General features: G+C 46.2%; 6 protein-coding genes across 7 annotated transcripts in view; 5 read left to right on the forward strand and 1 right to left on the reverse strand.

Annotated features, from left to right (window-relative positions):
- The first annotated feature begins 376 nt into the window (after window positions 1-376).
- On the forward strand, window positions 377-2,798 carry LOC119195632 (three prime repair exonuclease 2-like). Its single transcript, XM_037450719.2, has 3 exons — window positions 377-671; window positions 783-834; window positions 1,730-2,798. The coding sequence occupies exons 2-3, from the start codon at window positions 783-785 to the stop codon at window positions 2,263-2,265; spliced, it is 588 nt and encodes a 195-aa protein (XP_037306616.1). The 5' UTR covers window positions 377-671; the 3' UTR covers window positions 2,266-2,798.
- Window positions 2,799-5,130: 2,332 nt separating this feature from the next.
- Window positions 5,131-8,136, forward strand: LOC119195630 (uncharacterized). Its single transcript, XM_062563085.1, has 3 exons — window positions 5,131-5,328; window positions 5,407-5,458; window positions 7,069-8,136. The coding sequence occupies exons 1-3, from the start codon at window positions 5,131-5,133 to the stop codon at window positions 7,614-7,616; spliced, it is 798 nt and encodes a 265-aa protein (XP_062419069.1). The 3' UTR covers window positions 7,617-8,136.
- Window positions 8,137-8,374: 238 nt separating this feature from the next.
- plex9.2 (PML-like exon 9.2) lies at window positions 8,375-10,471 on the forward strand. Its single transcript, XM_037450718.2, has 2 exons — window positions 8,375-8,805; window positions 9,403-10,471. Exons 1-2 carry the CDS (start codon window positions 8,760-8,762, stop codon window positions 10,083-10,085), a joined length of 729 nt encoding a protein of 242 aa, XP_037306615.2. The 5' UTR covers window positions 8,375-8,759; the 3' UTR covers window positions 10,086-10,471.
- A 108-nt stretch (window positions 10,472-10,579) lies between these two features.
- mpi (mannose phosphate isomerase) lies at window positions 10,580-22,716 on the reverse strand. Of its 2 annotated transcripts, none has more exons than XM_037450715.2 (8): window positions 22,603-22,716; window positions 14,312-14,439; window positions 13,491-13,691; window positions 12,729-12,870; window positions 12,416-12,601; window positions 12,064-12,237; window positions 11,652-11,860; window positions 10,580-11,554 (listed from the first exon to the last, which is right to left on the reverse strand). In XM_037450715.2, exons 2-8 carry the CDS (start codon window positions 14,387-14,389, stop codon window positions 11,336-11,338), a joined length of 1,209 nt encoding a protein of 402 aa, XP_037306612.2. In that variant the 5' UTR covers window positions 14,390-14,439; window positions 22,603-22,716; the 3' UTR covers window positions 10,580-11,335. The 2 variants fall into 2 exon arrangements, with proteins under 2 accessions (XP_037306612.2, XP_037306611.2); XM_037450714.2 differs by lacking the exon at window positions 22,603-22,716 and adding an exon at window positions 14,888-15,248.
- Window positions 15,523-21,982, forward strand: scamp2 (secretory carrier membrane protein 2). The gene is made up of 9 exons (XM_037450716.2): window positions 15,523-15,710; window positions 18,144-18,221; window positions 18,370-18,441; window positions 18,594-18,705; window positions 19,107-19,235; window positions 19,331-19,490; window positions 19,589-19,690; window positions 20,287-20,404; window positions 20,549-21,982. The coding sequence occupies exons 1-9, from the start codon at window positions 15,543-15,545 to the stop codon at window positions 20,693-20,695; spliced, it is 1,086 nt and encodes a 361-aa protein (XP_037306613.1). The 5' UTR covers window positions 15,523-15,542; the 3' UTR covers window positions 20,696-21,982.
- map1ab (microtubule-associated protein 1Ab) overlaps window positions 22,593-25,417 on the forward strand; it is a 44,113-nt gene continuing 41,288 nt past the window's right edge. Inside the window, exons 1-2 of the mRNA XM_037450712.2 lie at window positions 22,593-22,716; window positions 23,821-24,141. Coding sequence (XP_037306609.2) covers window positions 22,608-22,716; window positions 23,821-24,141 — 430 coding nt within the window. The 5' untranslated portion in view covers window positions 22,593-22,607. The remainder of the gene's footprint in view (window positions 22,717-23,820; window positions 24,142-25,417) is intronic.

Raw genomic sequence — 25,417 nt, forward strand, 5'->3', positions numbered from 1 at the left:
AGACGGCGAGAATAGACTCGCGAGACGGACTCGGGAGTCCTGACTCACGGGTTCGGGGGAACAGCAGCAGCCGACTTGATGACGTCACCACGTCAGTTGGTCTTGCTAATACGTTTTAATACAGTTCTTGACTTAAGTATTTTACCATTATCAAGCTTTTGTTACATTTTTATTTAAAATTAGAAATGGTATATATTATTGATCGTTAAATATATATCAGTCATAAAATAATTAGGCAAAATATCTCAATATATCTCAATGGATCAGATCAGAGGTGTTATACAGTCCAACATCTTTTTAAAGCAGATGAAGAGGAGCAGCCTAGTTCTGGTGCTGCTGGACTCTGTCCTCGGGCGGCGACTGATGACGTTTCACGAGTCCACGAGAACAAAAGACCACGCAAGAACGCATATTGAGAAAAGGCCTCAGTCTCGCGAGACCGCTGTAACTTTTCGTCATCGGGCGTCCAAAAGTGAAACTCAACAAAAAGCAGAGACAGACAGAGAAAACAAACCAAACTAACGGCTCACCGACAGTTTCTGTTCCTCCATAACGGAAAGCAGAGCTCGCGCGCTGCGTGCCACGAGGGACTCACCTGGTGACTCACCTGGTGAACAGTGGCGAGCTGAGAAGCGTCCCGGCCATCAGCTGATACCCGCGCGCAGTCCGAGGTGAGCTCCGCTGGGTCCATCTTGACTTCCCCGTTAGTGTTGGTTTTATTTGCATGTGTGTTCAGACCGTTTGTTTAATGTTTAAATGATTCTATTTTTTTATTCTCGCAGATGTCTGATAACGGGAGCATCGTTTTCTTCGACCTGGAGACCACGGGATTAAGTAACGTTAACTTTATTACGTTTTCCTCGCTTTTTATTGTATCTATAAAAAGCAACCGCACACTCACACGTGCTGTTATTTATCCATACAAACGTGACACATTATATATTAAAGCAATACATTACGTATCGTCCACTAATGTAACAGTTTCCCTGATGTAGTTTGGCCCGACGTGAAAGTTTGGTGGCCACAACTATTTTGTGCTGAAAGGCAGCTATTTACTTACTATTTTGCTGGTAACCGTGTTATAAAAGCAATAAGGTACTTGAGGAAGTACAGCCTCTCGTACCTTATTGCTTTAATATAATATATAAGATATAATATATATCAAGGTTCAAAGCAGTTCATCATATAATTTACTGTTGGAAATCATCCCTCTTTGAGGCCTGTTCTGGGATGGAATTGACCCTTTGGGACGAATGTGTGCCCTGAAATAGTGAACCACTGTGCCCACATCCGGATGTCAACAGGCCACCACCAGCTGGGGAGTTTCAATTCAAATGTTTTAGTGGTTTCTGATCTCAGAGACGCGTCGGACCTCATGAAGTTCTAAAGAAATGAAAGTCCTGTCAGAGAGGAAGAGCTCATTGAACCAATCTGACTGTGACACCGAGGAAACGTCACGGCTGAACCACAGACCCACCAGCAGGTCTTTCATGAGACCTATGTTACAACAGCAGATCTATTTAATATAACGTTACCAGTTCATCATATGATTTACTGTTTAAAATTGGAGGCCTTTTCTGGGATGGAATTGACCGTTTGGGACCAATCTGTGTCGTGAAATAAGAGATTCATCTACAATCCGACTCTCCTCTCCTCACAGTGTCTTATGTTTTAACCGTTTTAGTAACCACGGTGTAGCATTTTAATCTTTCCCCCGACCCTCCCGCAGACACCAATGTGTGTGACATCATCCAGCTGTCGGCGGTCTGTGGAAAGCGAGTCTTCAACGCCTACATGCTGCCGACCTGCAGGATCACGGAGGGCGCCGGGCAGTTGACGGGCTTCGCCGTCAGGGACGGCGCGCTGTTCCGCGACGGCGTCCCCACGGGCACCGTCCCCCTCGCCGAGGCCCTCGCCTCCTTCCTCGACTTCCTGCGCTCCGTCGGGGGCCCCGTGCGGCTGGCGGCGCACAACGCCCGGCGCTTCGACGCCCCCCTGCTCACCAGGGAGCTGCGGCGGCTCCGGCTGCTGCCGCAGTTTGAGCAGGTGGTGTCCGGCTTCGTGGACACCCTGCCGCTGGCCAGGGGGCTGGAACCCGGCCTGGACAGATACACCCAGAAGAATCTGGTCCACCACTTCCTGGGGCAGAGCTACGACGCCCACAACGCGGCGGCGGACGCCTCGGTCCTGCAGGAGCTGTTCAGCCACTGGGACCCCAGCGCGCAGGACGTCCTGGCGGTCACCTTCTCCACTCGTCTCTTTTAAAAGGAAACGGCGACAGGAACGAAATATGAAAGCAAAATATTTCATTTGAAACTGAACGTTTCCTTTGCAGTTCTGTTCTCATCATGTAGTTCACCTTGTTCTCAGGTGGTTTGTACAAACTGGAATTTTAACAAAAATGGCAGGGGAATCAAGTTCTAGTGATTTGGAGACACATAAATGCTTAGAACCAGAATCAGCTTTATTGGCCTTTGAATTTTTACTCTGGTTTGGACTTTGTTCTCTACATTCACACACAGATTTTTACAAATAAAAACAGTAGCCCAGATGTAAGCATAAACAATGTAACATGTAATATATTCAAGTATATACATAAATAAATATGTATACATATATATGATGGACAAAACTTAAACACCATGTACAATAATGACAGTGAAAGATGTATAATGTTGATACTGTGTACTTATTTGTTCAATCATTTCGTTATTACATTGTAATGTGTGTCCTACTCAAAAGTTGTGTTGTTCTATGTCTTTCGAGTTGTAATAAATAATAGTAAATAAATCCAGCCACTTCAAACTTTAAGTATATTCATTTAAGCAATGTGCTTATAGTTTTTAGGTCGTTGTACCTCAGCCTTTCTATTTAATTTATGCTCCACTACCATTAATCAATTATTAAATATCAAACATTTATTCTCCAGAATCTCTCACCGGAAGTCACTTTTAAGATTCTGGCTTGTGGTGTTTCCATCTTTGTCCTGTAGGGGGCAGCAGGTTTGTCTTCTGTGTGCATTTCACAGAAGAAGAGTATTATTCTCTGCGCATGCGCTACTCTGGAACTCAAATAATACTGCCGATATGTTACAAAAACACCACTTTAACTTGCTAAAGTTCCACTACGCAGTTAGGAGCTATGTGTTTGTTTTCTCAATTCATCTTTTAACGAAGGGTTCAATTTGATTTTGCTCATTCTGTTCTTTAACGAGGCTTTTGTTTTCATGTCTGCAGTGTTCACCGACCGCATCATGTAGTTAAACGTGTTACTTCCAGAGTCTCTAATGTCTAAATGTGACTCTTATTTTACGAAACCTCTTCTTGGAAACGTTATTGAAACTGTAGCTGTGACGGGATGCAAGAATCGCTGGTTTTCTTTGACCTGGAGACAACTGGACTTGGTAAGTACTAATAAATCCTCTTTATATGATTTTATTATACTTTAGAATGAGTATAACTTTATGGTAATCGTATAAAGTGTCCCTGTTTCATTTCAAGTTCCCCGCATGAACACGGTTTAATTCATGATTCCCTATAAATTGATTGGAAGAGTGAAAAGACTTACCTGATTGGTTACCTTTGGTCCCAGATGTTTCCTATTGGACAAAGCTTTTTATTTAAATGGGTCTGTTTGACACCTTTATGCCATTTTGTATCTCACTGTGCGCTACTACTGTGCCGGCTTGTTGGTTCGGTTTGATTCACCCTTTTTTGAAAGGCTTAAATGAACAAAAGTTTCCGAAGCCCAAAGGACCGTTTTAAAGATTCATTATAGCGGCGACGAGACCATTAAACCACGAGGCCGTATGCAGACTGGTACCAGTCAAAAGTCGGACTGGAACTTTACATTTAGCTACAATACAAGGATTAATTCTCCAGGCCGTAAAGCTCGTCCGAATCAGACATCCTCTCAATTGATTCTGCCGGAAATGTTTCATCTTGAACCCCACGAGTCATCGTATGAAACGCTCTCTGCCTCCCTGCGTTTCCTTCCCCAGGGCGGGATTGTGAGATCGTGCAGCTGGCGGCGGTGAGCGGGGGCCACTCCCTCAACCTCTACGTGGTCCCCCGGTGCCGGATGGAGCGCGGGGCCTCCAGGGTGACCGGCCTCAGGGTCCGCGGGCGGAGACTGTACCTCCGTCGCCGACCGGTCCCCACCAACTCCCTGCGGGAGGTCCTGGTCTCCTTCATCGCTTTCCTCCGGATGCTCGGGCGCCCGCTGGTCCTCGGCCACAACATCCGCCGCTTCGACTGCCCGCTGCTGGCCCGCGCCCTCGACCAGCTGGACCTCGGGGCGCAGTTCCGGTCGGCGGTCTCGGGGTGCGTGGACACCCTGCCGCTGGCCCGGGAGACGCTGAGGGGCCGCGGCCTGCGGAGCTTCCGGCAGACGGACCTGGTGCGGGAGCTGCTGGGCGCGGACTACCAGGCCCACGACGCGCTGCAGGACGTATATTTAACATTTATATTTCTATGTATATTTAACATTTACATTTAACATTTCTATGTATATTTAACATTTACATTTATATATAACATTTAACATATACATTTTCATTTAACATTTCTATGTATATTTAACATTTACATTTATATATAACATTTAACATATACATTTTCATTTAACATTTCTATGTATATTTAACATTTACATTTATATATAACATTTAACATATACATTTTCATTTAACATTTATTATTTAACAACTTTGTGTTACTGCCAAACATTGTACTTGGAAAAGTCGTTGCATGTATTTACATGATTTTAATTGCGTTCACCGCCAGTTTCTGTTCCTCCAAACCGAAAGCAGAGCTTGTGCGCTTCGTGTCACGAGGGACTCACCTGGTGACTCACCTGGTGAATAAAAGGTTTCACTTCAGGATAGAATTCACTTTAGCCCTTATTTTGAGATCTAACAAAAGTAAAAGACTTGCATAACAAAATGTAGCTTAAACATCAGTGTAGTTGATATTGCATCATGTCCTCGTGCTATTTATTCCTCAACAGTCTGTCATTTAAAATTTCTAGATATACATATATATATGTATTTTTAACAGGGAAGGTATAGACTACTTGACAGGATCAGCAGATTTAAAGCTGGCAACACACAAACTATATGTATACATTTATATGTATTTTTTTTACAGTTTCTGTTCCTCCAAACCGAAAGAAGAGCTTGTGCGCTTCGTGTCACGAGGGACTCACCTGGTGACTCACCCGGTGACTCACCTGGTCAATAAAAAGCGAGCTGAGAAGCGTCCCGGCCATCAGCTGATCACCAGCATGCAGTCCGAGGTGAGCTCCGCTGGGTCCATCCTGACTTCCCCGGTAGTGTTGGTTTTATTGTAATGTGTTTTCAGACTGTTTGTTTAATGTTTAAATAATTCTCTTTTTATATTCTCGCAGATGTCTGATAACGGGAGCATCGTTTTCTTAAACCTGGAGACCACTGGAATAAGTAACGTTAACTTTATTACGTTTTCCTCACATTGACACTATTTGATAACAATTGTTGTCAGAAGTTTGACCTTTTTATAATAGGTATCTTCAAAAAGTATTTCATATCATGCTCACATTTGATACATTAAATATTACTGGATTTTGAGCTTTGAGCGGCTTCTTTAGGCCATCGTGATAATGCTTTCATTTTCTGTCGCCATTCTTTATTCAAGGCAAGGCAAAGCAATGCAAATTTATTTTTCATACACAAGGCTGACACAAAGTGCTTCACATCATAACATGTCATACAATGAAGTGAAATAAAATGCAAGAATTAAAAGACAATTAAAAAACAGCAAATAAAATGATAAACATAAAAAGAATTAAAAGTTACAGTTCAGAGTGAGAGATTCAAATTGTTTAATTAAAAGCAGAGGTTAAAAGGGCAATGTAGGTAAAATTTAGCAGAAGGCGAAGGTGAACATAAAAGTTTTCAGTCTTGTTTTAAACGTGGTCAGAGTTGGGGAAAGTCTTAAACCTTAAATCAGGAAGTTTATTCCAGCTGTTTGTTGCATAGTAACTAAATGATGCTTTCCCATGATTTGTATTTACTCTGGAATTCACTAACAGATTGGTGTCAGAAGATCTTAGTGAGACAGCATCAAAACAATGGAAACTGTCTTTGTTCATCCTAAATTACTTTTCAATGAATCCTCTATTTGGCCTGGAGTCATCTCCCTGATGTAGTTTCAGTTTAAATTTTGTACTGCTTTCTGGCATCGGACCTCATCAAGTTCTTAACAAATTCAATTCCTGTTAGAGAGGAAGAGATTTGGCATTGAACCAATCTGACTGTGACATGGACATATGTGACATATTACATATATATAATATAATATGTAATATGTCACAGCTGAACCACAGATTGTATTATATTATATATATATGTCACATATGTCCATGTCACAGTCAGATTGGTTCAATGCCAAAATCTCTTCCTCTCTAACAGGAATTGAATTTGTTATATATTAAAGCGCTTTAATATATGCAGCTACTTTTCATTACATCTATAAAAAGCAACCGTACATGCGTTGTTATTTATGGAATGCCGTTTTATTCAAAATTAAATAAATGAATAAATACATAAATAAATGAAATATGCATTTGAAATACATCGTGAAATAAATAAATGAGGCAATAAATACATAAATATTAAATACATTTAATCATTTCATGGTACTTTTATTTCATAATTACATTTACTTCACTTTTGCACACGGCTCTGTTGTCTGTTCTGAATGTGAGAGATAGCCACGCCCCCTGATTTGCATATAAGAACGTGAAATGAAATACAGTGCCATTATGAAATAATGTGGCATTATGAAATAAAAGTGCGATTATGAAATAAAAAAATGTGTAATTATGAAATAAAAGTACCATGAAATGATTAAATGCATTTATTTAATTTTGAATATAACGGCAGACAACCACCGGGCCACACCTACTCGCCACAGTCAGGAGAACTCACGAAATCCCCAAAACGAGCAACTCTCTGAACAAAAAGACGTCTGTCTCATCCCTTTGAAAACACCCTTTACCAACTTTCTCGTTCCCCCGACCCTCTCGCAGAGACCAATGTGTGTGACATCATCCAGTTGTCGGCCGTCTGTGGAAAGAGAGTCTTCAACGCCTACATCCTGCCGACCTGGGAGATGCCGGAGGACGCCGAGCAGGTGACGGGCTTCACCGTCAGCGACGGTGCGCTGTTTCACAACGGCGTCCCCATGAGCACCGTCCCCCTCGCCGAGGCCCTCGCCTCCTTCCTCGACTTCCTGCGCTCCTTCGGGGGCCCCGTGCGGCTGGCGGCCCACAACGCGAAGTGTTTCGATGCTCGCGTGCTCACCAGGGAGCTGCAGCGGCTCGAGCTGCTGCCGCAGTTTGAGCAGGTGGTGTCCGGCTTCGTGGACACCTTGCCGCTGGCCAGAAGGTTGAGACCTGGTCTGGGAAAAACGGGATACAACCTAAATAATCTGGTCCACCTCTTCTTGGAGAAGAGCTACGACGCTCAGAACGCGGAGGCGAAAGCCACGGTCCTGCAGGAGCTGTTCAACAACTGGGCCCCCAGCGCACAGGACGTCGATGCGTCCTGCGTCCTGCTGACTACTGACCTCGACTAATTTCTTTTAAAAGGAAACAGCGACGAAATGTTCTCGGCATGAATATATCAAATATTTCATTTGGCGTGTCCCAACAGTTCTGTTCTCATGGTATACCCTCGGGTGGTTTATAAAAATTGGAATTTTAACAAAAATGGCAGGGGAATCAACTTTTAGTGATTTGGAGACACATAAATGCTTAGAACCAGAAACAGCTTTTTTGGCCTTTGAATTTTTACTCTGGTTTGGACACAGATTTTTACAAATAAAAACAGTAGCCCAGATGTAAGCATAAACAATACAACATGTAATATATTAAGTACATACATACATAAATATGTATACATATATATGATGGACAAAACTTAAACACCATGTACAACAACAACAGTGAAAGATAATGTGGATACTGTGTACTTATTTGTTCAATCATGTCGTTATTACATTGTAAATTATAACATGTATTTCTGACTGTTACACTCACAAGTTGTGTTCTATGTCTTTTGAGTAAATAATAGTAAATAAATCCAGCCACATCGTACTTTCGTATGATTATTTTAGCTTTTAGATTCTTTTTATACGTTTATTTTTTGCAGCCAGTTTGAGAGATCACGCAGAAATAATACGTTTGTTCCCTTACAAGTGCATTTCAACCATAAGGATACACACTCAAAAGAACAATAAACACTCGACTACCATTAATCGATTATTAAATATCAAACCATTATTCTCCAGAATCTCTCACCGGAAGTCACTTTTAAGATTCTGGCTTGTGGTGTTTCCATCTTTGTCCTGTAGGGGGCAGCAAAGCTCATCTTCTGTGTGCATTTCAGAGAAGAAGAATATTATTCTCTGCGCATGCGCTAATCTGGAACCCCAATAACACTGTCGATATGTTACGAAAACACCACTTTAACTTGCTAAAGTTACACTACGCAGTTAGGAGCTATGTGTTTGTTTTCTTAATTCATCTTTTAACGAAGGGTTCAATTTGATTTCGCTCATTCTGTTCTTTAACGAGGCTTTTGTTTTCATGTCTGCAGTGTTCACCGACCGCATCATGTAGTTAAACGTGTTACTTCCAGAGTCTCTAATGTCTAAATGTGACTCTTATTTTACGAAACCTCTTCTTGGAAACGTTATTGAAACTGTAGCTGTGACGGGATGCAAGAATCGCTGGTTTTCTTTGACCTGGAGACAACTGGACTTGGTAAGTACTACTAAATCCTCTTTATATGATTTTATTATACTTTAGAATGAGTATAACTTTATGGTAATTGTATAAAGTGTCCCTGTTTCATTTCAAGTTCCCCGCATGAACACGGTTTAATTCATGATTCCCTATAAATTGATTGGAAGAGTGAAAAGACTTACCTGATTGGTTACCTTTGGTCCCAGATGTTTCCTATTGGACAAAGCTTTTTATTTAAATGAGTCTGTTTGACACCTTTATGCCCTTTTGTATCTCACTGTGCGCTACTATTGTGCCGGCTTGTTGGTTCGGTTTGATTCACCCTTTTTTGAAAGGCTTAAATGAACAAAAGTTTCCGAAGCCCAAAGGACCGTTTTAAAGATTCATTATAGCGGCGACGAGACCATTAAACCACGAGGCCGTATGCAGACTGGTACCAGTCAAAAGTCGGACTGGAACTTTACATTTAGCTACAATACAAGGATTAATTCTCCAGGCCGTAAAGCTCGTCCGAATCAGACATCCTCTCAATTGATTCTGCCGGAAATGTTTCATCTTGAACCCCACGAGTCATCGTATGAAACGCTCTCTGCCTCCCTGCGTTTCCTTCCCCAGGGCGGGATTGTGAGATCGTGCAGCTGGCGGCGGTGAGCGGGGGCCACTCCCTCAACCTCTACGTGGTCCCCCGGTGCCGGATGGAGCGCGGGGCCTCCAGGGTGACCGGCCTCAGGGTCCGCGGGCGGAGACTGTACCTCCGTCGCCGACCGGTCCCCACCAACTCCCTGCGGGAGGTCCTGGTCTCCTTCATCGCTTTCCTCCGGATGCTCGGGCGCCCGCTGGTCCTCGGCCACAACATCCGCCGCTTCGACTGCCCGCTGCTGGCCCGCGCCCTCGACCAGCTGGGCCTCGGGGCGCAGTTCCGGTCGGCGGTCTCGGGGTGCGTGGACACCCTGCCGCTGGCCCGGGAGACGCTGAGGGGCCGCGGCCTGCGGAGCTTCCGGCAGACGGACCTGGTGCGGGAGCTGCTGGGCGCGGACTACCAGGCCCACGACGCGCTGCAGGACGTGCGGGCGCTGCAGGCGCTGTATGGCGAGCTCCGGCCCGCGGCCGAGTCCATCCGCAGGCACGGGTTCACCCTGGACACCATGGGGGACAAGCCGGCCCCTGGGTGCAAAGCGCCCCGGGGACAGCGCCCCCTGTGGGAGAGCGCAGGGCCGGCGGTGAAGGTCAACGACGGCGAAGATGACGCGGCGGGACGCGCGAGAACCTCGGGAGAAGGCAACGAAAAGGGAAGATGAGGGACGTGTGCAGAGACATCAGGACACATTGTCAATGTGGAGTTTTCATTCCGCTTCAGTTTTTTTGATCATTCCAAAAAAAACCGATATGTACTTTCATTGTTGATTTTAACGCACAATGGCGGAGTGTCAGTTTTATTTATGGGAACGTAATGGGTGGTTAAAGCTTTTTTTCCTAATCTTCACCAGTTATTTGTGCAACAACAAACAGGCGTGATGAGTCTGAGGCTCAAATTGTTTTTCTTCAGTCAAGTTTGCACAAAATGTGAGAAATAGTGATGGCTGTCTGAAATTGGCGGACGAAATGCGTTTTTTATTTACTGGGGATACGTTATGCACTTTTAAGTTTCAATAAATAAATCGAATAAACGTGATGTATTGTTGCAGCGTGTCTCACATGATGTACTTAAGTTTCTTGATATTGATTCATTCTTCATACGATAGGATTTCACCTCAGACACACGTTAATGTTCAAATATTACGACACCAACGAGTAAAGGAACAAGTCTTTATTGAACAAAATGAATGAATGTTCTACAATTTCAGGTAGTCGGGAGGATGAATTTGAGGTAATTGGGATTCGATTACTTAAACTGTAAGCTTAACTCATTTAATGAACTTTCACTTTTTAACAGTTTCAGCAACAACAAACGAGGTCATGCAGTAGAAGCATTCATCCATTCACATCTACTCACTGGAAAGCAAGCAGTATTTAAAGATAACCTAGAAAACAATAAGCGCACACACACACACTATTCTTTTTAATAATACCAAGAAGAAAATTTCCCTCAAGATTGACTGAATTCATATTGACCCTGAAACCGACTGGATTATTGGCACCATGCTGAAATGATCTAGTGACAATTCTAGTTGTCTTCTTTATTAACGTCACGTATCGATGAATCAGAACAAACTAAACATGCAAAGTCTAAAATATTTAAAATACGCTGGAACACAGACGTTGGTTCCTTGCTTCGAAGTCTAAAAAGTTAGAACCAGTCAGTCAGCATTCCTGACTCTGCTTGTCGTAACTGACTGTAAAGTTCCCACATGCGCTGGTAACCGCTAGCAACGGGGCTTCGGCTCACCGCTCTGACTCACACATGCAGACCTCGTGGCCTCGTGGCCTCGCTCCAGCATTCCCTGCTCACTGCACACCACTGCAGGTAAAAAACTGTTAAAATCACCAGTGGAAAACTGCTGGATTAAAAGCTTAGGAAAGCTGCTTGGGGAGGGAGGGGGCGGGGGGGCTACAGAAGGCAGCAGGCTCGGAACATGGTCATCCCCGACTTGGAGGCGGCGTGCAGGGAGACGCTCTCGTTGGCCGAGACGAACAGCACGCTGCCCCGCCCCAGCGGGATGTCGGAGTGGGCGGCGGCGGAGGTCGCCGTGGCGTCGCCCTCGGTGACCAGGAGGATGCTGGCGCTGTCCACCGCGGCGACGGTGTACTGCTTCACCGAGGCCGGGACCTGGGGTCAGGAGGAAGGGGGGGGGGGGACGTACGTTTACACACGTCTTCTGTTGTCTCCGCGCGTCATCGTCTGCACCCGGCGGCGGCTCTCCTACCTGAATCCTCATGACGGCGAAGTCCGGCACCGGGGGGTCGTACAGCGACACGCAGGGGTCCGAAGCGTCCTGCACGCACGGGAAGATTTTGGAGGCGGCGGGGGCCGGGCTGTAGTTCAGCATGTCGCACAGCGTGTTCACGTCGATGTACTTGGGCGTGAGGCCGGCCCGCACCGTGTTGTCGGAGCACGCCATGCACTCGATGCAGTCTGCGCCGACCAATGAAATGAAAAGGGGCGGAAATCAATTCTCCATTACTCAGTGGCAGTGTTGGATACAGCTGAGGTCAGCCGGAGCATTAAAGGAGCCATTTTCTTTACGTTTTACACGAATGAATGCAGCCTCTGCTCCTCTTTACACAGCTGTTTAAAGAAATGACTGAATAAATACATTGAATACATTGCCCACAGACCTCCGTGAAGGTAAGCGTGCGGCTCGTTGGCCCCCAGGAACATGGCCTGTCCCGGCTCCAGGACCATGTGGTTGAGGAAGAAGATGGCGAAGCAGCCGATGTCTCCGGGGTACTGGGAGTGGAGGCGGAGCAGCAGGTCGCCGTGGCTGCTCGCCGTGTCCTTCCCGGCTGCGCCTGCACGGGTCACATGGGTCACATGATCGGGTGTCAACAGAGCGGAGCAGAGCTGACTTTTCTTCTTGTCCGTTTAAAATCCTTCTTGATTCCTCGCTCTTTAAACACATCACAGACCACGGCGCTCACTAGATCACATTAAAGAGCGTTGCCTACATGCACCAAACCTCCTCCTCACCCTCCTCGCTGACCCTCTTCACCAGCATGTTGAGCTGGTCCACGAACACCTTCTTCTCGCAGTTCATCATCCTGGTGAAGCACTTCTTCAGCGCCTGGGCGGCGCGAGCCGCGTCTCCTCCTCCGCCGCCGCGGCGCAGCTCCTCCGCCGCCTCGTTTCCCACCAGAGCGCGGAACTCCGGCACAGCTGGTGGACGCAAGGGGCGGGAGTTACTGACGCGTCCCCCCCCCCCCCAACGCGTGCAAAACATCCGTACGTGAGGTTCCCGCATTGAAATAACGGGTTCCCTTTCTCCCCTTTTTTTGGGACTCACTTTCAAGGAAGCCCAGGATCTCCTCCACGGGTCTGAAGCCGCAGAGGCCCTGGAAGCGGGTGAGAGCGATGGCCATCTCCGGCTTGTGGTTGTCGTCTGGGTAGTGCTCCGGAAATTGGTCGTGGAGGCGAGCAGCCAGCTCCTGACCCGAAAGGAAAGAGGGTTGAATACGATGCTCCCAACCAGGTACAGCAACTTTACCGAATAATGAGTACGGGTGGTAAGTGATCACATGGACGTTTAAACCGGTAGTGTAGTAGTGGCTACTTTTATATCACGTTTTGTTTTGCAATCGTGGCGGTGATCTTCTTCCCGTCCGCTCAGCGCAACGGCGCTACACAAATGGCGCAACAAGCAACGAGCAAGTGTTTATCGTTGTTGTTTTTTCCCCAAAAGCAGCCACGTGTGTGCGGTTTCATTCCATAATTATGTAACGCCTTTTATTGATTTGGGTTTTTTTTGTGACAGAGGTTTCCTCCGCTAGTCTTTCAACATCAGCAAATGTAATTGTAGGTAAATCTGTGAGCGAAGTTGTGAAGACGAGACGAGTCTCGGATCCATTTCCTCAGGAAGTCCACTTCCACGTTGATTGCGCATTTCCGGTTATTGTGAAAAAGGTCTATTACCCACAATGCAACGCCACCATCGGCAGTTCACTGGACGTTTCGGGTGTGCTTTCAGTGTATCCAGATCAACAGTTAAATACTAATAATACCTGTTCACATTCTGAGGATATTGATGTGTGTGTGTGTGTGTACTCACTCGGTTGGGGTGGGCCTGTATGGACAAGGCGGTGTTGACCGACAGCACCTTGAAGAGGAAGGGCAGCTGACCCTGGAAGGTGTCTTTGACCTTGGAGCCCAGGCAGCCGGGGAAGTGGGCGATCCACTCGCCCAGCGTGGTCTGTGCGATGCGGTTGTCTTTGATCTGGGCGTCGCCTTTTGGGTGGGCGCCCATCCACAGCTGGAGGAGCAGGCGCACGCGGGCGTCGGGTTAGTCGAGCTACACAGTTGGGGGCTGTGACTTGGGAGGTTTGATTGTGGTTCTAGCTCGGAATAAAAGTGGGACACTGAATGTGAAGCGTAAAAAACAAATCCCAAATAAAAGCATGAATCAAACTTAATTCTTTGTTAAAAGGGACTCGGAGTAAAAGGAGCTTGATAAACATCTTGCGTAATAATCGGGAATGATAAGACCAACACGATAAGATAAGCCTCATATTGTGATAGATGGATTTAAACACCGATACCACCATTGTGACTATTGGCATGAACTCTTAACAGGGGCGACCGCGGCATGTGGCGGTTTGTAAAGAATGTCAACACCACCGTGACCTGAACCAATGACCTTCCAGACAAAACCTGAAGAGCTGCTGCAGCTAAATAAAGAAACAGGGATTGAATGCTGGGGGAGGGGAGGGGGGGGGGGGGCTCTCTGCCACACAGGGGCTCATCGGATTATTCGTGATGGAATCATCATCATCGTCATTTTGCCAGTGAGTGAAGACCTGCAGCGTGTCCATCTCTTCCACATAAAAGCCCCACTTGTCTTTGACCGGTCAGGGACTTGAACCAGCACCTTACCTCCGCGTAGGGCATGCCCTCCTCCACCACAGCCACTGGGTCTCCACCGACCACCAGTCTGGCCACCTCGCTGTCCATGCCGACCTTCCCCCACGCATAGTTTTGCACGGCACAGGTCAGTGGGAACACTGGGAAAGGGACCAAGAGGACAGTTTGCATTCTCAAGATGAAGAATAGAATGAATGAGCGATACCGTCTATTGTTACATAAATACATGTTTACACCACATTGATAAGAGACAAGAAAAAAAAACAGCTGATCCGCGGTGAAAACATCATGGCCGTGTTGGCAGGGACAAAACAAGCACACACGTAACAACCCGATTCTCTAAATATCTATACACGCTATTTCATTTTGATAACAACCGGGGGGGGTCATCATCCTGCGGAGGAACCAGCTGACGGGCTTCATCCACAGGAACAGCAGCAGGGAGCAGGCTTCATCCCCGAGAGTCACACTTCGGCTTTTAGACGCATTAACGTGACGTCCAAATGACTCCCGCCGTTAAAATAAACCCTCCCGCCATCAGCTAGCTGCGCGTTAAACGCACGGAGCAGATGATTTAAAACAAATTACCTCTCACTTCCTCCATGGCTGGCTGCGAGCTCGGCTGTGTGTGTCCGGCTGCTGGTGACGTCACGACCCGAGTCACCGCCCCCCCGAGTTTTTCTTTTCAACATCAGACACGTCACACTTCCGTAAAAAATAAAACATTTAGTCAACTTATTTTATCTTCGTACCTTCGTATAGTATCTGTTATTTATTAAATAATTAGTTATTATGATATTATTACTTGATATTATAATTTATCCATGTTTGTGTGTATCGTGTACATCTCCTGCTACTAAATCACGTCACAACATTGTTCCTTTTTTATTTATTTTAATGCTGCTGTGTAGTTTGTATTCTTACTTTGTTGATAATTTAGATTTGTATCATATTATTATGTGCTAAACTTGCCGATTCTGCTGTTTCTAAATTATCACTTTTTTATTTTGTCTAATTATTTATTATTTATTAAAACATGATCAATTTATTCTTTTTTAAAACATATAGCTTGTGTAATTCTGTATTTCAATCAAATCGCAGACGGTAACTGTGAGAAATACACGATAACTGTTTATCGATCACTTGACATCACTTGTCTTTTGTATTACATTTTATTTAATAAAGAATTACTAAATAGAAAAAAAGAAAAAGATATACGTCACTTCCAGGTGGCTCAGTGCGCATGCGCAGTAAGTTTATTCGAGGAAGTGGCAGCAGAGGAAACCCTAACGACGAAGAGTTTACTGTTTATTCTCCTTTCAGAGAAGACAAACCGGCCCGCAGCCTTTTAAAAATGTCAGAATTTGATAGCAACCCGTTCGCAGATCCTGCCAATGACAATCCCTTCAATGTAAGTGTGTATTTTATTATTCTTTTAAGCTGCTAAGGCACAGTCGAGCCTGTGTGCTGACATATCATTCGCGTAAGGTAGCCAGCACGTCAGGACACTTGTTGGGTGGATGTCGGGGGCGGGATCTGTTTCCTCTCTCTGAGAGCCCATTTGACGAACACAGCCTGAGTGACAGTCCTTCGACCAATCAGCGGGCACTGTGTAAAAATAAGGCGGGATGTTCTGCTAGCTTGCTTTCAGGAAGTTAAACTGTAAACGTCTCAAACCGCTTTTAGCCATTTAACAACTGTTACTATTTACTTTGAGCGGGAGAGAGAGAAAGATGTGTATCATGGGGGGATTTCATATTTTGGAGTCCTGTAATATCACATACATTGCACAAAGACACTCAATTCCAAGCTAGTCCACCTCGTTGTCTCTCTGAAAAGAGCAATAAGCTGCAGGGTGGAGCCTGTCCAGTTTATTCAAAGTTCAGTAACTTCATTGTTTGAACGTCTTAAAAACTTATTGAATCCGGAAAACGGCTCTATTCAGGGAGTAGAAGTAGGAAATGTGGCTGACCTGAAATACACTGGAACAATCCACGTTTCAGACAAGCTGGACGGGATTAAATGCTGCTTACATTGTTTCATTGAATATTGGACAATCGTAACGTTTTCTAGACTAAACATCAAACTTGGCAGCATCCTACGTTTGTACGCTGTGATAACCACACGTATTTCTCTTTAGCTCATCGATATCATCATGACGTTAACTATGATGTCATCTTCCTAATGATCCTGGGAAAACAAGTCCTTCTCATGTTTATGACCCATGTTTTTTCTAAGTTGTAAAAGCATAAACGCATTTGCCTTTTTTTAAATTTATTTTAGTAGTCATAAAGCCTGACGTGTTATTCTCTCTGCAGCTATAAGAGAAATAGGTTCCTCCACTCTGATGGAGGCATTGAAGCGAAGCGGGACATTTTGGTTGCAAGAGTCTTACTGTAAACTTAAAAGAGGAATTCAATTTCACTATATTGTTCGCTAAAAAGATGTGATTTAGCCCACTGAGCAACCTGAGCAGCCGGATCACGGTGCCCTTAAACACTGCACAAGATAAGATTCAATTTAGTGTGAACATGAACGACAAAGCATCAAATATCAAGTCTCAAAATAAAGAGTCTCTAAGTGTCTGCGTGACATCACATGGCACGGTCACTTTTCGTACTGCTTTATTGTCCAGGTGGCGGTGACGTCAGCGGAGAGAGAGCCGGGTCTGTTTGCTGGGGGTGGAAGTGAATAAATAACCCGAGAAGCAGCGGCTGCATCGTGTTTGCAGCAGTTCGCTATCAGACTCCTCGGACTCCTGCAGTCAAATCGCTAAAATGTTGCCAACTGCTGAAATAATTTCCGTTCGGCAACATTGATCAACAACTGAAAATGTCCAACCTGTGCGTCCTTGAAATGCCTCCCTCCCCCCCCCCACACACACACCTTCCCCCCACACACTCAATATACAACTACAGTTATGAAATGTGTGCAAACAGCCACGCCTCGGCAATCAATGGCTGCAATGGAGCCCAATGGAGTCCAGTTTCCTGGCGCAGAGACCTCAAGCTCAGAATATCACGCTGATCTCGTCCCATTTGGACCCTTTTGCGCCTGTTTTGAGTTGGAATCGGTGACCTTTGGTGACCTCGCTGATACAGGAATGTACACACACGTCAGTGAGATGTGTCCTGGTGTTCGTCTCCGCACCGCGTCGTCTGTACTCTGAGCGCGTTTGCCGTGCTGTTTCATCGTGAGACACAAGTTGTCTCTATGACTCGGCAGATTTACAGTTTTATCTGTCATTTCAGTTCAGTTCATCTCCTCTTGATTATTCCAGTATTCCCTGCAGTGAACTTGGGCATCACTACATTTTTACATATTTATATCTTTGAACCCCTCTAAAATGTTCCATTGTAAATATGTAACTTAATGTCCCATCAGACTTTCTTGAATGTCATTCAAGACTTGATTTAGTGCCAGAAAATAGTAGAAAAATTGTCCATTGGAATTTCCCAAAAGAGATGTGTACAAATGTCAAATATTTATTTCATTAATAAGTCAGGAAAAAGAAGGAAGTCTGCTAACCGAGAAGCTGCATTCAGATAATTTTTGGCGTTTCTTCTTAAGTAATATACTCTATTTCCTCCACAAATAGCAGGGAATGTGGCAACTAATTTAAGATCATTTTCGGTTTTAAACGGTTCACATAGTTGGGCCCTGAATTCCTCATCACGCCCGTCGCACAATCTTTAGCGTGCCTCACATCGGAGGTCAAAGCAACGTTATTGTGACACAACGAGGGGCCGAGCGCCGCAGCAGATTACACCGACGGGGTCGTTTCCTTTGGGGAAGCGTGGGTCCGAAGCGGAGCGATAACCAGCTGTGTGCGTAAACGTTCCAGGACCCGTCGGTGACGCAGATGACCAGCTCCGGCGTGGAACCGGTCGACCAGTACAACCCTTTCCCCGCTCATCCCACAGTAAGACGTCTCACACCTCGCATCCTCTCCCCTCGTCCTTGTCTCTCCTCCCGCCTGCATCTCCTAACCTCCAAATGTTCTCCCACCCGACCTTTGCCTTTTTATGTCTCCTCCTCTCCTTCACATCACACATACGTTTATTCATCAGGACAACCTGGCGGCTCACACCGCTCCCTACCAGCCCGCTGTGTTGCAGCCGTCCACGGAGCCCAGTCCACAGGTGAGTTGCCTCCTACTGAACGCCACGTGAGGGACAGCCCCCCCCCCCCCCCCGCCGGCTCCTGATCCTCTGCGAGGCGCATCCCAGCGTTTTGCCGTTTTGCAGAGGGAAGCGTTTCTGACTCCTGACTTTTCTTTCCTTTTTTTCTGCAGGTGACCGCCGCCGCAGCTCAGGCCAATCTGCTGAAGCAGCAGGATGAGCTGGAGAGGAAAGCTGCCGAGCTGGACCGCAGAGAGCAGGAGCTGCAGAGCAGAGGCCCGTCAGGTGATTAGAGGCCTGCCTCCCTTTATACATACCGGTGAAACTCAAAAAAATTAGAATATCGTGCAAAAGCTCATTACTTTCAGTAATTCAACTTAAAAGGTGAAACTAATATATTATATAGACTCATTACATGCAAAGTGAGATATTTCAAGCCTTTATTTGATATAATTTTGATGATTATGGCTATATAATATATATACTAATATATTAGTTTCACCTTTGAAGTTGAATTACTGAAAGTAATGAGCTTTTGCACAATATTCTAATTTTTTGAGTTTCACCTGTAGCATCTGAATCAATGTCAATGATCCTACACAAGCTGCAGTAACTTTGGGACATTTTCTGTCCCGCGGTGGGGACATCGGTGTCTCTTTCTAACGTTACGTTCGGGTCCTCCTCAGGAAAAGAGAACAACTGGCCTCCGCTTCCCAAGAGCTTCCCCATCAAACCATGTTTCTACCAGGACTTCTCTGAGGAAATCCCAGTCGAGTCCCAGAGAGTCTGCAAGATGATGTACTACCTGTGGATGTGTGAGTAGAATGTCCGCTACCAGTGGAAGTATTTCCCCTCTTTACACACGGATGCTGCTGATCCGAGTCCTGATGTTTGACTCTTGTCCCTGCAGTCCACTGTATGACTCTGTTCCTCAACCTGCTGGCGTGTTTGGCTTACTTCACCACGGATGCCGTCTACGGGGTGGATTTCGGCCTCTCCATCCTGTGGCTCATCCTCTTCGCCCCCTGCTCTTTCGTGTGCTGGTACCGGCCCGTCTACAAGGCCTTCCAGTGAGTCTCCCTGCGTGATGTAACAACGCTCATTCTGTGAAGACAACTCCTGCTTACTAAGTGGTAACACATTCGTAATGCGTTCTTCTCATTTTCAGGTCTGACAGCTCCTTCAGCTTCTTCTTCTTCTTCTTTGTGTTCTTCTGCCAAGTGGTGATCTTCGTCATCCAGGCGGTGGGCATCCCCAAGTGGGGCAACAGGTGAGCTGCGTGTTTCAATGAGCGATGCTTTGATACCAGAAGTACTAACTCTGAGCCGGCCTATGAGCTGCTGTCCTCTCTCTCTCTCTCTCCCTCCCTTTTCTCATTCTCTTCCCTTCATGTCTTCTGACAGAGACTTTTCATCCTCCTGCCTGTAGCCTGCTGCCTCTCTGCTACCTCTGTAAGTCTCTGTGCCTGCTGCCTCCTCCTCCTCTTGCTGACTTCCTTGCAGACGTGTCTCACCTGTCGTGTTAAGCGGTAAACCACACGAGCGGCCCAGCTTAGCATTAGCATTAGCATTAGCTAGTCCGCTGGGACCAAAACAACAAGAAGAAGTGTGTAGGAACGGGACCAAACGCACAGGGATCTCCGGTTACATCACACAGTGTGGGACACGGCGTTTGAGCTTTTCACGTCCCATATGTGTGATTAGCAAACCTTTTCCGTTCCGCCTCTTCTCGCTGCTTCTTCTGCACGTTCTTCTTCTCTCCCCTGAATACAACCCGCCTCTCCTCCGGACTACACCCATGCACCAATAATTCACCGGTACGCCACTGTTTCCCACGTTGAGAGTTAACGGTGTGCGTTGCCTCCAGCGGTTGGATCTCGGCCTTCTCCGCCATGGCTGCGAACAAGGCGGTGGGAGCCATCATGATCATCGTGGCCATCCTCTTCACCATCTGCGCTGTGCTGTCAGTCATCCTGCTCAAGATGGTGAGGCCCAACTATCGTGTATATTTATTCCATTTGTCCGAAATTCCTCTGTGCTCTAGATTTGTCGTACAGGTTTTGTGTTTGTTTATTAATGGACATAATATACGCTGGGCGTCACTCACCACCGTGACCTTTGCCCTCCAGGTCCACGGCATGTACCGCCGGACCGGGGCCAGCTTCCAGAAGGCCCAGCAGGAGTTCTCGCAGGGCGTCTTAACCAATAAAACCTTCCAGACGGCCGCCGCCGGCGCGGCGTCCACCGCGGCGCAGGGGGCCTTCCAGGGAAACTAGGCGAGGGCCGACCGAGCCGAGCTCCACCCAGCGGCTCGAGGTCCACGCGCTGTCGGGTCGGGCCGCTTCCTTCAAACAGAGCCGAGAGAGGCTCGGCGAGAACTTCTGCTCGTCATCTCTGCGACCCGATAGCGTGTAGACCTCGAGCTACGGCGAGGCTACACAAGTAGCCCCACCCCCTCCCCCTCTTCCTATCAATTCATGTTAACTCTGCTTCTCGTCGGCCCCCTTTGTAGAAAGCAGTGGGGGGGGGGGGCGAGGTGACGCATGGCGGCGTTCTGTGGGGGAAGCATGAATGAAGTTGACTGACGGCTATTTGGGTTCGTCCTGGCTTTGTACATTTCGTGTGCACTTTTTCTGGCAAAGCTCTTCAGTGTGTGTGTGCGTGTGTGTGTGTGCGTGTGCGTGTGTGTGCTGGCATGCTGGTCACATGTCTTAATGTGAGCGCAGTACGCTTTGGTTCCGCTGATCCTGTAATATATAAATACGATGAAGTGTTTCTGCATTCTTTTTCATTTTTGTTTTGTCTCTAAAGGCATTTTTTTGTTTGTTGTTGAATCTCTTTAGTGTGCTGCAAAAAGTTTAGTCCAATGTGCAAGAAATGTAACGGATAAATCACACAGCTCATTTCATGATAATACTGTAACTTCACGTTCAAATCGGTGTGGTTGATTATTTAATAGGGATCAATACTCAGACCGAACCCCCTCACTGAGAGTGTACAGTACTGTGTTTTTAAAATGTGCCTTTTGACTGGAACCAAATTGTTTGTTCTTGCTAAGGAAAATTCGGTGGTGTCAGAGAATTGGTGGAAATAGTGTATATTTTGGTCACTTTGGTCGTTTTTGATCACGTCCACAGAGGACATCTTGACTGTTGCTTTGATTAATTCCTCGATGGTAAAGAGCTAATTAAATGTCTGCTGTAATTTAAAGCACATTTAGTTTCACTTTCAGACAAATTACTTTATTTAAAGGAGCAGTTGTCTTATATACTTCACACTTCCAAGAGTCGCTCTTGAAGGAAACCAAAGCAATGCTTATTATGAAAGTGGAACATTTGGCTGATTAAAAGTAGATAAAAAAAGTAGATGTATTCCTTCAGTTTGCGCCTATTCTATTGATTTCACTACTAACATTAAATGCAAGAAAAGGAACCCTTACTTTGACTTTTTAAACGTTGAAATCTTAAATCCCTTATATTTTGACAGAGGACAGAATCCAGTGCCTTTTTGCATTTCAATATTAAATTTAGCATCTAATAATAAATTGCTTTGCTTTCATTTAACGATGGAATTTGTGTCTTTTTCTTCCTGTAACAATCCTTAACGCTTTTAATACTGTTGTGAATGTTTTAAGTCATCTCTGGGTTTGTTTAACATTATTCTTATCTTATGAACATTCAGTCAATTGACTTTTTAATATTGGAAATGTTGAGTCTGGTCTCTTAAATGTAATAGTAGTTGAAAGGAAAAGGTCTGTCTCCACCAGGGGGCGCTGCCTGCGCTTTGTTTCTGATAAACGGTGGCGGGATTGACTCCGGACACCCTGTTCACTGAAATCAATAAAACGACAATCGATGCAACCCTAATTACACGTTTATAACGGCGACTCTCTCCTGGAGGAAAATGCGTTTCCTGCTGAACATAATGGAGGAGGCAGTTTAGCTCCCAAGTTAACATTATTTTGTAGGAGACAAGAGTTGAAGCCGTTGACTCTTGCTCGTCTCCTGCAGACCGGAAGTGCCCCACCTGTCCTGCTCTGACTGGTTCGATGGTTTTGTCTGCAGATTCTCTGATGTCGGCATGTCACCCAGTTCTCCATCTCCACTTCCTCCTCTCTATTCAAGGGGGAGGCTGACCTCTGTGTCCTTACACCGCCACTTGTGACATGACGTCACCCACTCACCTGTGATGAGCGTGCAGTGCCGTAGTTTACCACTGGAGGGAAGCAGGTCTGTGTGGCTCCTACCAAGTGAAGTGCTGACTCACTGTCAGAGAGACCTGCAGCACGAGGCACGAGGTATCTTCACGCCGCGTCCCTTTCATACACAAAAAAATCAACTTTACCTTCATTTGACTTAATTCAGAATTGTTAAAAGACTGGGACAGATTGTATTTGCACATATTTCCTTCCACATGATAAACCAGTGATAGTCACGGTAAAGATTGGTGTAGACCTCCTTATAGTGATGCTGAGCGTTTATGCTGAGACGCCCTCTGCCACATACTGAAAAAAGCCAAACTCAAGGTTAAACCAGGGAGAAAAGCAGAATGAGGTCCATTTCTCTGAGAAGAAAGAGGCTGTGTGTGTGTGTGTGTGTGTGTGTTTGATAAGTGCTTCACATTCACCTCACAGGACTACATTCATATTGTTTAAAGAGGACGAATCCTGCTGCACTGCCCAATCGTCTCCATTAAATGTCTTGTTCCAGTTTTACAGTCTATAGTCTGATTCAGCTTTTTATGAGATTTGAGACACATCGCCTATTAAGTCAAAAATAATTTTAGAGTAGTATGCATGCTTATAATGCATAAGCATGACGTGAGCTTACTGATGGAGGCCACACAGCACGTACATGCAGCAGCACTCCTGTTGAAGAAAAAAGGAAATCAGCTGTCAGTGTAATGTGAAAAATAAACGTGCTACAAATCCTCCCTTCATGGATGTATAAGGTTTTACTGATCCTGCGTTATGACAATGCACTTTGTGCAGATGTATTGTAAAAAGAAGTGTTTGTGTCATTTAACTTGCCCTCTTTGATGTCAGTGTAATGCAGCACATCCTGCAGCACCACTAATTACATAGTAATCATAAAATTGAATAAACTGTTTATTTTCATTTAAATTGACTCCATCAAACTAATGTTACCTTAATGAAGCTAGTGATGCTTTATATGGCAGCATGAAATATGACAGAACTATGAGCTGTATTTTGTCATATTTACTGCATTGGCATAGCAAAGATGGATGGAAGGCCTTTAATTATTGCAGGTGAGCTACTTAAAATGTATTGTTGTTCTATTGTTGGTTAAACAAAGCTGTTTAAATATATACATAAAATAACTGGCCTTTCTGACCACGTGCCCCCCCACCCTCCCTGTTCTACCCTCCCTTACCCCATCAGCATCTCCCCCTCCCACCGGACTCCTCCCTTCGCTCACACCGGCAGTTGTCATGGCGATGGGGTCAGCTTCGGCGTTGGCTCCAGGGGTCGTTGCCATGGAGACGCCGGTGCGAGGTGCGCTCTCGGTGGTTCAAGAAGACGACGGCTACAGCGCGCCGCCGCCGCCGCCGGGGTCCGAGGAGCGACTGCGGCACCGCCAGGGGGGCGGGAGACGGAGGCACGGGGTGCCGTTCAACCGGGGGGGCCACTACATGCTGGTGGTGATCGGGGAGATCGGCACGGAGCACCAGCTGGACGCCGCCAGGGCGCACGTAGAGCGGGGTGAGTGACGAGCGCACCGAACCGCGTTTACCGGCGTGTTGTGTCACGGAGCAAAAGGTTTTCAGAGTTTTTGACGCAATGGACAGGATGGCGTCCATAGGTGGAGGCGGTGTTTGCTGCAGCGTTGCACCACAGGACACCGCGCATTCCCCCCCCCCCCCCCCCCCCACCCCCCCCGGTACCCTCCGCGAGCCGCGTGCGCACTGAAGTTGTGGATGCAGCAGATGGTGCTTTTAGCAAAGCGAAACGGCTTCTTTAATGCTTTAATGCTTTAATACTGGACTCAAAAGTCTCAGATCAGCACCAATCATTAAAAACTAACCGACCAATCACATGGATTACAGAGCTGCTCAATAGTGGGTTTGTTTTGAGAAAGCGTGTGTGTATGTGTGTGTGTGTGTGTGTGTGTGTGTTTATGCTAAAACGTGTGTCTCTAAACGGGCGTGTCCCCGATGTCACGTGTCATCTAACCAGTAAACAAAACAGAATGTGCACGAGGTGCTTAGCAGCGAGAACACAAAAACACACACAAAGAGCTCTCAGAGGACCAGCACACTCCAGGGTCTTTGAGCTGAAGCCTCCTCCACCACCTCTAATCCTCCACTTCTCCTCCATCTCCTCCACCTCTCATCCTCCTCCTCCACCTCTCATCGCCCACCTCCTCTTCCTCCTCCTCCTCCTCCTCCTCCTCCTCCTCCTCTATCTGTTTATGCCAGTCGAAGCTGTTTTCTGGTTCCAGGTGATTGATCACGCTGTTTAGATGCCAGCCGGGAGACACCATAGCAACCACATCCATCCCCACTGACTTCCTCCCATTGCCCCCCCTCACCTCAACACAGCTTATATAGAAACTGACATTTACTCATCAAAATACCCGGATGCTGAACTTTAGGCTTTTGCCACAGTGTGAATCATCTGATGTTCAGTAGGAGCTGCAGGTCTCTGTGGCAGGATGAAGGTCTACCGGGTCCCACTGGAGTCCCCCCGTCAGTCCACTTCTCGCTTTAAACCTTTTCTTTGGTGTATAATAGATTTGAGTCCCCTCCCCCCCCCCCCCACCGTCACTCCAGCACACTTCATTGTTCCAGGAACAGAAGATGATGTCCCCGAATAGAGAGGCTAATGAAACATTCCTCACACACGTCAGCGCTTCCTGGAACGGCGTGTTTTTGTTTTTACCCGCTGGATCCCAGGATGAGACCCGAGTCGTTGGTTTGGTGAAAATGAAGATCGATAAAGCTTAAACCTTAAACCTTAAAAAGCAGAAATAAGAAAA

Source organism: Pungitius pungitius, chromosome 6 (genome assembly GCF_949316345.1).
Source record: "Pungitius pungitius chromosome 6, fPunPun2.1, whole genome shotgun sequence".
Lineage (NCBI taxonomy): Eukaryota > Metazoa > Chordata > Actinopteri > Perciformes > Gasterosteidae > Pungitius > Pungitius pungitius.

Coding starts and splice junctions, on each gene's coding strand:
- LOC119195632 (XM_037450719.2), top strand. CDS start 783: ATGTCTGATAACGGGAGCATCGTTTTCTTCGACCTGGAGACCACGGGA. Junction 835..1,729: donor CCTGGAGACCACGGGATTAA/GTAACGTTAACT, acceptor ACCCTCCCGCAG/ACACCAATGTGTGTGACATC.
- LOC119195630 (XM_062563085.1), top strand. CDS start 5,131: ATGTATTTTTTTTACAGTTTCTGTTCCTCCAAACCGAAAGAAGAGCTT. Junction 5,329..5,406: donor GGTCCATCCTGACTTCCCCG/GTAGTGTTGGTT, acceptor ATATTCTCGCAG/ATGTCTGATAACGGGAGCAT. Junction 5,459..7,068: donor CCTGGAGACCACTGGAATAA/GTAACGTTAACT, acceptor ACCCTCTCGCAG/AGACCAATGTGTGTGACATC.
- plex9.2 (XM_037450718.2), top strand. CDS start 8,760: ATGCAAGAATCGCTGGTTTTCTTTGACCTGGAGACAACTGGACTTG. Junction 8,806..9,402: donor CCTGGAGACAACTGGACTTG/GTAAGTACTACT, acceptor TTCCTTCCCCAG/GGCGGGATTGTGAGATCGTG.
- mpi (XM_037450714.2), bottom strand. Junction 13,692..14,311: donor AGGGCATGCCCTACGCGGAG/GTAAGGTGCTGG, acceptor CTGCTCCTCCAG/CTGTGGATGGGCGCCCACCC. Junction 12,871..13,490: donor TACAGGCCCACCCCAACCGA/GTGAGTACACAC, acceptor CTTTCGGGTCAG/GAGCTGGCTGCTCGCCTCCA.
- scamp2 (XM_037450716.2), top strand. CDS start 15,543: ATGCGCAGTAAGTTTATTCGAGGAAGTGGCAGCAGAGGAAACCCTAAC. Junction 18,442..18,593: donor CCACGGAGCCCAGTCCACAG/GTGAGTTGCCTC, acceptor TTTTTTCTGCAG/GTGACCGCCGCCGCAGCTCA. Junction 19,236..19,330: donor GATGTACTACCTGTGGATGT/GTGAGTAGAATG, acceptor TTGTCCCTGCAG/TCCACTGTATGACTCTGTTC.